General features: G+C 46.8%; 1 protein-coding gene across 2 annotated transcripts in view; it reads left to right on the forward strand.

Moving 5' to 3' along the window:
• PI4KA (phosphatidylinositol 4-kinase alpha) overlaps positions 1–14,647 on the forward strand; it is a 2,470,135-nt gene that overhangs the window by 1,813,401 nt on the left and 642,087 nt on the right. For both annotated transcript variants that reach the window (XM_069619956.1, XM_069619957.1), the window contains one exon: positions 10,354–10,433. In XM_069619956.1, the coding sequence (XP_069476057.1) occupies positions 10,354–10,433 (80 nt within the window). The remainder of the gene's footprint in view (positions 1–10,353; positions 10,434–14,647) is intronic.

The raw sequence follows: 14,647 nt of genomic DNA on the forward strand, positions 1-14,647 counted from the left end.
ACGTGTTGACCTCCCATGGTATCTGTAAAACAGGTAATTGATCTAACGAGATCCCTTTGTATATGTCCAGAGGAAATATACAAGATTTCTTCGGATGCACTGCTATGCCAGACAGCCCTGTAAATCGCTCCATCACTTCCAAGACATATTGGAGGTTTTCTTCAGGGTAGCGCAGATACAACAGCATATTGTCTGCATACAAGGAGACTAAGTGCGGTTCTCCTTTTTATGGTAATGCCTATCATGTCATACTGCTGCCTCAGGTATATCGCCAGGGGTTCTAGGGCCAATATGCACAGCACAGGGGACCACGGGCACCACTGTCTAGTACCTCTACTTAGTTGCCACCTCTCTGATATTACTGCTCCCGTTTTAACCCTGGCTAGCGGCGCACTATATAATAGTTTGAACCATTTGAGATACCCAGGTCCTATTCCATAATTGGTTAGGGACGCAATCAACCAGGGCCATTTGACGGAGTCAAAGGCCTTTATTGCATTCAGCGATACAATTGCCATTTCGCCCGCAACCCCATTTTGCGTGTTCAATGACTCGGTGGAGTCGTCTGAGGTTGTGGATATATTCCTATTAGGGACATAACCGGTCTGGTCGGGGGGTATTAATTTATTAATAATCCTCTTCATTCTGTTTGCCAGAATCATTGTTAGGATTTTGCTATCCTGATTCAGCATTGACAGCAGTCTATATGAGCCGAATACACTAACAAGTTTATTGGGTTTAGGGAGCGGTATGATGATCGCCTCTCTAAGGGATTCTGGTAGCCTTCCCACTTCGTATGCCTCATTTAGCATCGCTAAAAGTGGGGGGAGCACCTCATTTCTATACATTTTATAAAATTCACTAGGGAGTCCATCGGCCCCTGGAGTCTTGCTGGTGGGTAGTTGCACCACTTCTCCTCTAATTCTTCTAGAGTAATTGCGATGTCCAGCTCCTCTCGCTCCTCTGCGCTAATTTGCGGCAACCCTATGTCCTCCATTGCTTCACTTATTTTCCGGCAATTGCTTCCCTTTTCGTCTCCGTACAGGAGTCGGTAATAGTCTACAAATTCCTGATTAACGCCTTCTTGGGTGTCCACTATGCACCCATCTTCTTTCGTTATTGTTCTGATTGTAGGTCTCTGGGTTTCGCTTTTATATAACCATGCCAGGGCCCTGCCGGGTTTATCCCCCCTGCATGCTGCCTCTCTATGTACTTTTTGTAGTTGAGGTTACACAATCCATCCCAATACCCAGCCCATTTCTGTTTCAGCCTGACTATTTCTTCATTATCTTCCTTGGTATTGCCTCCCCTTCTTAACGCTGTTTCTAATTATTTTTCTGCGTCTTGCAGTTCGGCTAATATCCCTCCTTGTAGGCCTTTGGACTTAGCTATGGCTATCCCCCTCACTACCACTTTAAAGGCTTCCCAGAACATACCCACTGTCTCATCACTGTCAGTGTTGATCTCAAAATAGCTTATTATTTCCTCCCTCAAGTCCGCCCTGAAAATTGTGTCCTTTAACGCCTCTGCTCTGAGGCGCCAGGTTGGTATCCGAGCTCTCTGGGTTCGGTATTGCCAGTACCATAGGTGAGTGGTCTGATAGGACCCTCGCTTTATATTCTGTCTGCGCTATTTCTGCCATTAGCTCATGTGTGGTAAACATGTAATCCAGCCTGGTGTGTACATTTTTTGGGGCCGAATAATGTGAATATTGTCTGTCCTGCCTATGGTGCACCCTCCATGCATCCTCAAACCCGAAATCCGTTAACAGTGACTGCAACACCCTGGCGGCTGGGGTGGGTCTATCTATTTAGCCATCTGATCTGTCTATTTTCGGATTTAGTGCGCAGTTAAAGTCTCCTCCCCAAATCACCGCCCCCTCTAAGCACATGCTGAGTTTATTATATAAGGTCCTAAAGTATGCCGCCGTGTACTGGTTCGGGGCATATGTTTTTATAATGCTTATTTCCTTGTTTTCCACCAGCCCTCTTATTATAACCATCCTGGTCAAATCACCTCTTTTCTCTCTGAGTGGGCTGACCTCTCCTCCTCTCTCCTGGCCTCAACCACTCAACTCCTCCTCCTTGGTGACCTCAACATTCACCTTGATTCTCCCTGTTCCTCAACTTTGCTCTTTCGCGACTTCTGCGATTCCCTCTCCCTCTCTATCCTCCCCGTTGGCCCAACGCACTCAGCAGAGCACACACTTGATGTCTTGATCTCCTCTAGCCTCCCCCTATCTATACCTCTCTCCTCTCCCCTCTCCTGGAGTCACCACTACCTCCTCCTTCTCATCGCTCTCTCTTTTCACCCCAAGCCAAACCTACCCCAACACTGCCACATACTTTCCTGGACATCCAGCCCATGAAGCGTGTGTCAGTCGAGGCTTTTGCTTCCACCTTCTCCCCACCCCCTCTTCCACTGGCTGACTCACACCCTGACACAGCCCTGTCTTCTCTCTTCTTCTATTTCTGAAACTCTTGCTGTTCTTGCCCCTGTCATGAGGATCCGCCTGAAGTCCAAAGCCAAGAGCAATTCCTGGTATGACTCTGACCTAGCTACTCTTAAACATAGGTGTAGGGCGACTGAGAGAAAATGGAGGGATTCCTGCTCATCCTCTGACAAACTGGCCTGTCGCCTACTCCAAAGGCAATACCGTCTCTCTGTCCGTACCAAGAAGAGAGTCCACATTCAAGCCTGTGTCGCTGCGGTATCTAACAGCTCGGTCCGATCTATGAAAGCCTCATCAAAACCGGTTCATCCCTGTTCCTCTAAAACTCACAAGGACCACATTTGATACCCTTGCTCCGGCCCTTGCCGACTTCTGCAACCACTCCTTTGCCTCGGGATCCTTCCCCTCCCCTCTTAAGCACTCCCTTGTGCATCCTCTCCTCAAGAAACCCACAGCGGATCCCTCTTGTCCGGCCAACTCTCGCCCAATTTCCATTACCCCCTTCTTAGGCAAACTCCTTGAAAAGCTGGCCATCTCTCAGCTAAACCTTCATTCTGATTCTGTTGGCTGTCTCCATGACCATCAGTCTGGCTTCAGGTCTGGCAGAAGCACGGAAACTGCTCTCCTGAACATCTGTAAAGATCTGCTTTCCAACCTTGACTCTAGCATTCCCTCTGTTCTCATCCTACTTGATGTCTCCTCTGCCTTTGACACGGTCAACCATACCGTCCTGCTCAACCGTCTCCGGGATAACTTGGGCATCACCGATCAGGCTCTGGCCTGGCTGACCTCTTTCCTCTCTGATCGACCTTCCCAGGTCCAACTTGGGTCCTTCCTAACATCTATCTTCCTCTCCACCTGTGGTGTTCCCCAGGGGTCTAACCTCTCGCCCCGGCTTTTCAACCAATACCTGGCAACTCTTGCCCGCTGTATTGCCATTTTCTGCTCAAACTTCCAGTGCTACGCAGACGACACTCCACTCGTTTTCAGGCTGCCCTCGGCCACCTCCTCCAGCTCTCTCATCACTGATTGCCTAACTGCCATTCAAGATTGGTGTGCCACCAACGATCTTTGTCTTAATGCCAGCAAGACAGAGATCCTCCTCATTGGCACACCATCACCTTCCTTTCCCCTCACTCTCTGGCCGGCCTTCCTTGGCTCTCCTCCTATCCCCACCTGCGAGGCCAAGAACTTTGGTGTCACCTTTGATTCTGAATTCTCCTTCTCTGCCCACATCGCTGATGGATCAAAAAAGTCAAACATCCTACTGCACCTCCTCAGAGGTGTTCTTCCTTTCTCTCATTCCCCCAGAAGCTCACTGTCTCCCAAGCTCTGCTTCTCTCTAAATTGGACTATTGCAACAGCCTCTTTCTTAATCAACCTGCCTCTACTCTCCACCCTTTACAACTTATTCAGAACAGGACTGCGAGACTTGTCCTTGTTCTCAAGCCCTGGGATCGTATCTCTCCAGCTCTGAAATCTCTCCATTGGCTCCCAGTGGATGCAAGGATTAAATTCAAAACCTCTGCATTGTCCACAAGGCTTTCTGGGGCCTGGGCCCAACATACCTTCAGCTATCCCTCTGCAAATACCTCCCATCTCAAGCACTTTGCTCCTCTACCTCTAACTCCCTAAGGGTCAGTCGTTTCTCAAAGAAACAAACTGGGGGTAGATTTCTGTCTTCGGCTGGGGCCTCTCTCTGGAACAGCCTCACTGCCACTCTAAAACTTGAAGAGAACCATCTCCGGTTCCTGAAGCACCTCAAAACCTTCCTCTTTGCTTCTGCTTACTCCTCTCCCCTGTTGATTCTACTTTCCCTCGGCACCATGCACCTGGCCACCCTCTGTCCTCCGGGCCCAGGTACCTGCTCATCTTGCCACCCTCACGCACTGCCTCTGGGCCACCCCCTGCACTGGGGTCTGTATCTGTACCCATACAGCCCTCCCCTTTTCTTCCTGCACTTTCAGACCTACATGGCCTGCTGCCATAAACCCAGCACTTGCCACTTGCTGGCTGCACTCCCATTGTTTGTTGCCTTTTTATTTAGTATTTGTTTTTTTTTCCTTCTCGCTCCGCACTCTCCTTTCGTTCCCCCTTCCATGCACTTTTCCCCCTTCCCCCTTTAACCTGCACTTGCACGTTCTCAATGTCACTGGGCCTAGTAAGATTGTTGTTTTTGTTCTCTCCTGCTCCCCTTCCCTTGTCATGCTCTGAAACACTTTTGTATGAGCGCAATAGAAATAAAATACCAATATCAATCCTCCTGTATGCTTCAACTGTAGATTGTAGTAGCTGGAATGGGACATGCGATGCTAACCAGGTGATCACCTCTCTAGCATAGGCCGAATGTGTTGAGCCTACAACGGTCCCCCTACACTTCTTCCGGATGACCTCCAACTTTTCTTGTGTAAGGTGAGTCCCCTGTATCAGGGCTATGTCTATTGTCTGTCTACGCAGATACATCATAACCTTATTCCTCTTTAAATAACTATTGAGCCCTCTAACATTCCAAGTAATTACTTTAAGGTCCCCCATGATGTATTAAGTTCCCGCTCCTTCCTCCGCAAGTACAGTTCATATCTAAGTTTTTCCTCCCCATTACGTGTAGGCTCGTTCTCCAGCATAAACTCCCCCTAACTATAAACACTTCAACTTCCCCAGCCGCCCTCCCTCCCCCTTCCCAACCCCAACACACTTCCCAACTCCCAACATTCCCTCTTCTCTGCCCACTCCTCTTCCCGAAACCCCCCTCCCCATTTCCCACCCGCCCCAAGTCACCCTTGTTAGGGAGAATTCTCTGTGTAGGCTGAATTTCCTAACCTAGTGAGTCCCCCAGCAGCTTTGCTGGATTTTTGGGGTTTATTTTTTTCTCCTGCCAAGAGTGAGGCTCTTTTACCCTCACTCTTGGGCATGATTTGAGTGTGTTTCTTTGAATCTAGATGTGTTTAATGGGCAATGGGGTCTTTTACTCCATAGGGCTTCATGTGTTTTTGTGATGTGTGTTACACAGCACCCTCAGTGCAGTGAGACAGGGGTGTCATAGTGACCCCCCAGTATAGACTCCATACCCTGGGACTGACTACTGTCTCCCAGGGCATGTAAAGTCACCATTGACTTTACTAGTCTTAAATTCTGAACAGAACCAGTACAAACCATCATATTGTGGACGTACTGCCTGGGCCAATTCAATTGCCCTGGGGTCTGTTAGTCGAGGGGGCACGTCTCCGTCCCCCCTGATCGAGTTTTGGCTGGTGGCAGTGGATACTACTTTTTATATTCAACCGCGAATATTTTCATATGGGATTTCCCATTGTTTTATGCTACTATCTTTATTTAATTATTTACGGTAGCCTCGAACATACCGCCGGTTTATTTAATTAATATTAATTCTCTGGTTGGTATTTTTGCCAAAACTTGATTCAAAAATGGCGTTTGTGTTCTCTTCTGTGACTCCAACCCAAGTCGAGCCCTTTGTTCCACTTTTTGGCGGGCTTCTCCACAGAAGCCCTCCAAAGTGGTGCCACTCTGTCTGGGGTACTTAGGAGGGGTGGAGGGGGATTTAGGCACCCTGGACTGAGTTCCCTAGGCAACTCAAGTCGCACTCCGTCCTGATTGGCCCAAGGGGTGAGCCGGCCGGCTCACCACTTAGCATGTTTGAGTGACAGCTAGGCTGAGTGAATGTGGGTTTTCTGCATAAAAGCATGGCTTTGGGGACTGGAACTTCAGAAGTCGCCACAGGACCTAAGAATCCGACGAGGGAGAAGCTGAGCCGACCTGCCACGACGCCACCACCGGTGGAGCCCTGCTGGACCGTCTCACCACTTTTCCCAACGACAGAGGAGATCTCCCGCCGGAGAGTCTTCTTCCTTTGACTGGTGGGGATAACCAGGTTAACCGTCTTTTCACCTTCCCGACGTACCTCGTGGCCGTCTTGCCTGTGCCAAGCACCCCAGCAACCGGGCTACCACGTTTTACCACGACCGCGAACAAAGGTACCACCTTTAACCGGAAAACTCTGCGGCTGGTTTCTTCCCTGGTAGTGCAATTACCTTCAACTTTCCTCCAAGTCGAGATCGTCTCTTCCCCTGGACGACGACGTGACTTGCACCCACTGCCAGGAACAACTGCCACCGCTGGAGGATCCTTCCCACTTAAGGTACCGTGTCCCGCCTGGCTTCCGTTGCTACCGACTGTACGGGGTAGATTTAGCCCCCGGCTTTCAAACCTGGGTTAGCCTGGGACACCCTGGCTAAACTTTCCTAAAGCCTCTCTAAACTCTTTTTGAACCCTCTGCAAGACTTTCTAAGCCAAGTGTAACTGTGTGATCTTGGGCGCATTTGTGCTCTGCTCTCTCTTAAGAGTGGGCCCAGCCTTTGGACTTTGGCTCACCAGTGACTTTTGCTCTTCTGCCTTGCTAACAGTGTTCCTGAACCTTAGAGTGGTGTACCTTTTCCATATTCTGTCTTTTTCCCTCCCTTTCTCACAAACTTATTGGAGTGCCATCTAGTTAAGCGCTCACCTCTGTATGAAAATAAGTGGCGTTTTACCGTGACTTATCTGATAAGGAAAAAGGGGTGTATATATTACAATAGTAACTGTGTTTAGAATATTTTACAATAAGAGTGCTGGAGTGTTTCAAACTGTGTGTTTTTAAATAAATGATTATATACTTTGATACCAAAGCTCTGGTCAGTGTTTGCTTGTATTGGTGTGTCTGAGTGCCTATTGTGTATACTTTGCATACTGCCTAATTCTTCTCGAGGGAAGTCTGACTGCTCAGCCACAGCTACCAGGTAAATCTGGGTGGTACAGACTGCTACCAAGTGGGTTTACTGCTAACACCTGTAGTCCTAAATCTTTTGCAGTGTTCCCTAAGGGAACCTCACAGGTTTCTGCCTAACAACCCTTCAGCCCCTCTTCTCTCTACCCCTCCCCAACTGTTGCCCAGCTCCATCCCTGGATCTCAGGCACCCACGCATCTAGCCCTTTTCCAGCAATTGCCATACTCACAGCTCAGCAAGGAGATATCGCCCTAGTGGCGGTCCTACTACTCGGGTTGTCTCCATCTTGTGACTCCTATTTTGCTCATCAAGCTAAGCGAGCTTAACGCTGCTCATTTTGCTTTTTACTATTTATATTCCAGTAAAACGTGTTCAAGTCTCACATGTTACAGTTTCCCATTACTATCTTTTCTAGCCGTGCCATTGTTATCTGTTCTACAGTCTCTGCCCCCGGACCCCCTGCTACCTTTTTATCATGCATGGCTTTTTAATCACTTATCGTGTTCCTCTCGGCCTTGCTCCTCATCTCGTTCCGGACAGCCATGTGCGTCCAACCATATCGCCACGTCCTCCGGGGTGTCAAAGTGTGCTTTGCCTTTGTGCAAAATTTTGAGCTTTATGGGAAAAAAAGAGCATGTATTTGAATCCAGCTGTGCCGCAGTCTCCTCTTGATCGCCACATAGTTATTGCGCTGTCTCTATACCAGAATGGTGTAATTAGGGTATGCGGTGATGGTTGCAGACGCCCTTGTTATCGTTCCTCCTTTCCGAAAGAATTCCAAAATCTTCTCTCTGTCCCTGTAGTTCAGGATCTTCGCTATAATTGCTCAAGGGGGTGGCTCCGGGTATCGGCTTCCTCATCAGGGCCCTGTGCGCGTGTTCTATTGTGAACCCTTGGGAGAACTTGCTAGCTCCTATTTCCTGTATAATCATGTTTTCCACATAGTCCTAGGGTCTTGGCCTTCCTCCCCCTCCGGCAGGCTGACCACACGTATGTTATTGCGGCTCACTCGTCCCTCGGCCGCCTCCGCTCGGTTCTCCAGGTTGGCCACCTGTTGATTCAGAATGTGGACCTCCTTGGCATTGTTTGTGCTGCTGTCCATGTTAGTTTTCACTGCGCTTTCCAGGCCACTCATTCTTTCCGCAAGCGTTCTCACATCCTGTCTCAGCAAATTGACCTCCATCCCCACTGCATCTGTTTTGGTTTCCAGTGCGGCTCTCAGGTCTTCCATCGCTATTCCCCACAAGGTTTTCAATTCCGCAATGGCTGTTAGGATCAATTGGTCCTCTCTCGGTGAAGCCGCGCCTGCAGATGCAGCAGCCATACTTTGTGGTGGGGGATTTCTGCGATTTAGCAAAGCTGTCCATCGTGGGCTGCTAGCCCTTGGTTTTGAACCCCTATGCAGACATTGTTCCTCCCTGTCTTTACCCAGGATCCGTTTCACCAGCAATGTGCGGGTCTACATAGAATGCAGTGTCTGCCAGTCCTTAGTGTATGGCTGTTTGCTGCATGCGGTCCCACCACCTGTCTATCCTTGTTTGGGGGCAGGCCAGTCTCAGGCCTGGTGTCTCGTGGCTATATGTGGGCCTGCCCTTAGATTGCAGTCTTGCTGCTTGCTAAGGGTTTCTCTGTTTCTTCTTCACCCTGCCAGTAGTATCACCTTCACATGGCGTGTGCTGTGTTGCCTTCGCCTCCTGGGGTCTCCATGAGTCACTTGGGGTGTGGCCCTCGTACTCCTCTGTGGTGGTCACAGCGCTGCAGGGCCTATCGACTATGCTGTGGCTTGTTTTTTATGGCGTTTGCCCTGTTGTCCCTGCGGTCCCTTATGTGTGGGCTGCAGGGAGTATTTATACCTTCACCCTCATTGTGTTGCGCTGCCCCTGCAGCTTCCAGTTGAAGTGACCATCCCAGGCTGTGTGTACATTGTCCCGTTAGGGCTGCTTTTGTTCTGCCAGGTGTATTGTGCAGTGGGGCCCCCAGCACCGACTACACCTCCGTGGCGTTGCACTCACTGTTGCAGGGCTGCAGGCCCTGATTCCGCTGGGGTCTCCCCAGGTGTCACTGCCTTCCGCCTGCGTTAATGTGCTCACGCGCTTGTATGCGTTGGTGCCATTGGGGGGGATGGCCTTTCCAACCGCAGCTGTTTCACCCGGACCTCAGGGCCGGGCCCGCAGATTCGCTCACCGGGCTGTCCTCTGACCGCAGCGAGTACACGAAACGCACATGGCAGAGAGCTTCTAGATGCTACCCAGGCAGTTACATGCAGCCGAGGCTGCCAGCTTCACGCAGCGAGTCTGTGCGCTCTGCGTCTCCGTCTGCTCATGAGCCAGTGTTATAATGCTGCCTCAGCAGACAAACTCCCCGCAGCGACGTGTCCGCTTGTTTTCTCTCGGCGGCACGCTTCTTCGCTTCTCTTGTCACCTTATAGCGATCCTTTGTGTCGGGTCGCCACCATCTTGTTGTCGGCTTCACGGCTCGCGACCCGAGCTACAAAGTAGCATATCTCCTGCTACACTGTTTCGATTTTCCAGCTGGTTCGCACTTCTTAGTCACATTCATGCACCTTTGATGTTCTTTTGGGACTGAACTGTGCAGTCAGGCAGCATGCGCTTTCTTGGATCGTTGGTCGGATCACAGAGCTTTCAGGAAAAGCAGCCTATTCCATGGCTGCCTAGCCACGCCCTCCCTTTTTCCAATGCTACTTGTAGTGTTTGTTCAATTGCTCCTCCTTCGGAGGTCAATAGTCACTTCTTTTTTTAAGGGCTCAATAGCGCATTTGTTTGCAGTGTGTGGTGCTCGGGGGGTGGCAAAAGGGGGAACTGAGGTTGGGGTGTAGTGGCGTGGTATTTATACGATGCCTGACGTCACGTCTGGAGCAGACTACCAGACAGCGAGCAAGAATGATCGACGGCCTGGTCGAGGTCCACTATGCCCCCTGTCGAAAAATTCCCGAAGCAGCGGAGCTGGAGGGACTATCTATCAAATAAGGAATCTGTGGGAGAAGAATCCATAGAAAGAACATTACGGATTAGTAATTTCTCTTTATCGCTATCAAAGTAACTTCAGGTTATTTGGAGAGCCATTTCATTTGAAGATCTTCTTTTGCCTGTGTGCTTCTAGGTATGTCTAAGAAGACCAATCGAGGTACCCAGCTACACAAGTACTACATGAAGCGGAGGACGCTGCTGCTCTCCTTGTTGGTAAGATGCTTTTTGTTCTGCCCAAGTATGTCTGGGGGGGTAATTTTCTGCCATTCTCCTAAACAGTAGACTCACCCTCTACTTGGTCTACAGGATGTTGCTCTAGTGACTGAAGCGTGGTCATACTTTTACAGATGAATGTGATCCATATGCAAACGTTGAAGACTGATCAACACGTTAACCCAGGATCTGCATGGATTTCTGTGTACAGCACTACACGCAGGGATATTCTAACTCACAGATTTCCATTGTTTATGTCTGGTCTCTGCAGATATAGAATATCTTAGCCCAACCTGTGAAATGGGTCAATGCTGTCTTGAATGAAATGGGCATTCCAGCCAACAAGGGGAATGTGCCACCAGTGCAGACATCCTCATTGGTTTGACTGGTTTTGTAAGTCTGCACAAGCGAATACATTCCACATACTAGCAAGCATGCCACATGCTTGCAGGCCTTTCAATGTCTATTTGCAGACTTTGTTTTGGGAAAGACACATCTTCACCAATTCAAGCATGGGTGATCATGTGATTCTGAGGCGCTACCATCTTCCTTATTTGACAATTATGCAGAGTTCATCCCAGAATTTCCACATCTGTATGGTGAAGTGTGCAGGAAATCGGGTGGTTCCTAGGTTTCTACGCCCGTACCCTTATACATGCAGACATTATCTGTTGAATTTAGGAAGTCTGTTGAATGTCTACTGTAGAATAAACTCAACATTTACATTCTCTTCTGCCACTTGTACTAATAAGTCATGCAATACGCAGAGCAGTTCATCTACTGCTTCTTGGACTAGGGGGGACAGATAGCGACATCCAGACTATGTGCTTGTCATTTCCAGGGCACTCAGGTGGACAGTGCCAGCAGACAGTAGAGATCTGACATGTGTTTTTACTCTGTTGCTTTCTTAACTTGCACCAAGGAAAGCAGCTTTTCTTGGAGCAAAGATTACAGAATTTCTTGTTTACCAGGGGGATTTCTCTATTCCATCATTCCTCCTATATGGCTCATCTGAGAGCTTAGCTCAGAGAAAGGTCCATAAAGTATTGAATGCAACATTGTGCTAATTTGCCTGTAAAGAAAATTAGAAACATTTGAGAGTCAGTAATTTAATTGTGATGTTATACTTCCTTTCTCTTATGCAATGCTCCTAGGCACTACCTTCTTTTGTGAGTGGGTTTTTAAAACACTTTGTTCATGAATATCTTTTAATATGCACATTTATTGAATCATAGAGAATATTCAGACACTGGCCTTTTCTGAATAATTATAAGGATATCAAGTTGGTTTATATTTTTTAAGTATTTATTAAAAACAGTTTTGCATGTGTTCTTCAACCATCACATCACAATAAAACAATGCATCCAGAATGTGGCTTCAGCAAAGGTCCCAACCTTTATAAAAAAACACTCTTCACTAAACATTCATCGTGCATTAGCTTTCAGAAATTTGAAATAACCATTTGCAATTGTACTGCTATTTACGTCAATTAATTTTAAACATTTCTGCCTGTTGTACATAACTTTCATTTAGGATGCAGAACAGTCTGTGCTGTTATTGTAAATGTTTGTAATTCCACAGACCGGTGGCATAAACTAATCACTGCTTCAAAATATGAGTTCCTAACATAGTTTTCAGAAATAAGTCAACTGAAAGGTTAAAACCTAAATTCATGCTTCAAAAAAACTCCTCAGCTTAATTCCATGCACTAATTCAGTCAATGTACAGGATAAGCAAATACCATTGCCAAATGGTTCTTTGTCTTTTTGAAAAATAAAGAAAACATTGTTACCACATGGGTGCTCTAAATAAAGACTTTGATATTCATTTCATTGTGGCCACCATTCCATCATCTGGCTGAATGGTATTCAGCACCTGCCTCTCATTGTTGGCTGACTGAGATTCAGCTCTCTGCTTCTACTATCTGCATGACTTGTCTGCTAAAATGCCACTGGATTGTGTGCCTTTTCTGAGCCTCCCTCAACCAGAGTTAAAGGCAATTTTATATACATTTCAAATGGGACTTCATCTGATCTAATTAACAGGTTGCAGTGTTTTTATCAAAAGACATCACGTTATTCTAGTGTGTGGTCCAGGCCTTTGATTTCTCTCACAACTTGTGTTAATGAACTCATCCTAATTTGTCTTACGCAATGATCAATTTCCCTGTATCTAAGTGGACCTATCTTCCTGTCAAACTTCCTGAAAAATGTTTGCTATTTCCGACCTTGTTCTAATCGCTTCTGAACTTAGCGAAGGCAATATTCTGGAAGGGATTTTCCTAAATTCAATTATACATCTAATGTAAAACGACCATAGGCGTTTCAATATACAATGATCATGGCCAAATTATACTATATATATATATATATATATTCAGTATGCAATCTGCTTCGAAGTTATTCATGTTTATATTGAATGCCTAAAGCTCCATGCTTTATGCATTCATAAAGTTTCATGCTTCAAAGGGATATAATGAAGCTATAGGTGCTTGCAATGAATGCATAAAGCCCCATGGATTTGCTTCAAAGCCCTATAGTGAAGTTCTACTTGTTTTCAGTGAATGCATAAAGCTCTATGAATCTGCATCTAAGCATTCTAGTTCTAAGTATATTAACCCTATTGTTCGAAATGGGCCAAGGAAATCCATTAATGTAAAATGCATATGAAGTGACTCGCTGTTGCTTTTTTTAATTCTAACCATCAAGATATTCTGTATACCTCTTGCTGGTCAAATTCTGGTTTCAAGACTTATTTTAACTTCAAAAATAGACTGATTCATGACAGATTGTGAGGTGAAACCTAGCAGGAATGTTTCTGCTAAAGAAATATGGGCTAAACTGTGAAATGAGAGTGCTGGGACACTGCTTATACAACATTATAATGTATTGTAAAACCCAAAATTCACAGAACAATGATTTTAATAGGGACATCATACTCCTCATAAAGGACCATAGAGAGACAGAGTCTCTCTTCTCCTCTTCTTCTCCCCTTCCTTCCTTCCCTCCCTCCTCTCCCCTTCCCCAAGCCCCTTTCCTCTACCTTGTTCCCCCTCATCTTCTATTTCCTCAGTTTGCCTCTCCTCTCTTCTGTCCTTTCTTTGTTTAAATATCCAGCCACCAAGGTTGCAAAACCAAAAACATTTAAATCATGATTGTAAGACGGCTGGTTAGTTCCATGCGACACTCAAAGATCTGGTGGTGCCTCGGGTATCAATAATGCTGCTCACCCAAGCACATGTTGCAGAGTTACAGAACACTCTTGAGCCTTGTAGCCTTGTGCACCAACAGTTGTTAAGATCGATTTTTAGAATCATGACTGTGGACAGGTTATGACAGGCCACCCTATTCTGGTGAACAAGAAAAGACACAAATGTCTTGCCAAACTCTATCATAGTAGGGTGACTGAGCAGTAAGGCTTAGACTTTGTAGAGTGCAGGGTGGTGAAGGGTTTCAGCTAAGCACACACAGAGCGCTCTTATGAATTCAAGTTAGGCAGAATGTACAAAAATTCAATAATATGTAAGAGGCCTCGAACAAGGTCTTATCTATTAAAATCACGGTTACGCAAAACTACCAAACATTCACTATTAACATATGCACATCCACCAACACTTTACACAGTTAGGTCAGATATAGTACACTGTAAACATAGTAAAGCATGTGAATAAAAACAATGTAAGTAATAAAACCAGTTAGAGTAAGTAATTCAAAGAGTAGAAGAACACAATGCACTGCCTTATGAAAATAAGGCCTTATACTTCAAAAGTCCTTCCCTACTAAATGAGATGGGGTTGAGTTGAGGATCAGCAGAATCCCAAGTACTGGTGCACTTCCAAGAACAGGCAACTCAAGCAGGGGCGTGTACTAGCTGGTCCTACTAGTCTAGAGGTTAAACCACTGACAAAGGTCTTTTTGAGGACCACATAGAGGAGCAGGGCTTTGCCGGTACCTTGCTAGAGGCAATGCTTTTTGGCTGAAACAGTCATCCTTTGGTCTTCAGAGAGCTGCACACCTTCAAAGGGTCTTGGATCCAATGATGATCTGCAGGAATCCTCCTTTTATCCAACATTTTGAGCTGGGGTCGCCTATGAGCTTGTAATATTAAGGGTCTGCACCATTCAAACTGCCCAGCAACAGAGACATACTTTGTCCAAGATGTGGACTTGGACCAGACAGTCCCAGCCCTCAAATCCCACCAACAACACACAGCAC

Source organism: Ambystoma mexicanum, chromosome 10 (genome assembly GCF_040938575.1).
Source record: "Ambystoma mexicanum isolate Mex_15411 chromosome 10, UKY_AmexF1_1, whole genome shotgun sequence".
Taxonomy (NCBI): Eukaryota; Metazoa; Chordata; class Amphibia; order Caudata; family Ambystomatidae; genus Ambystoma; species Ambystoma mexicanum.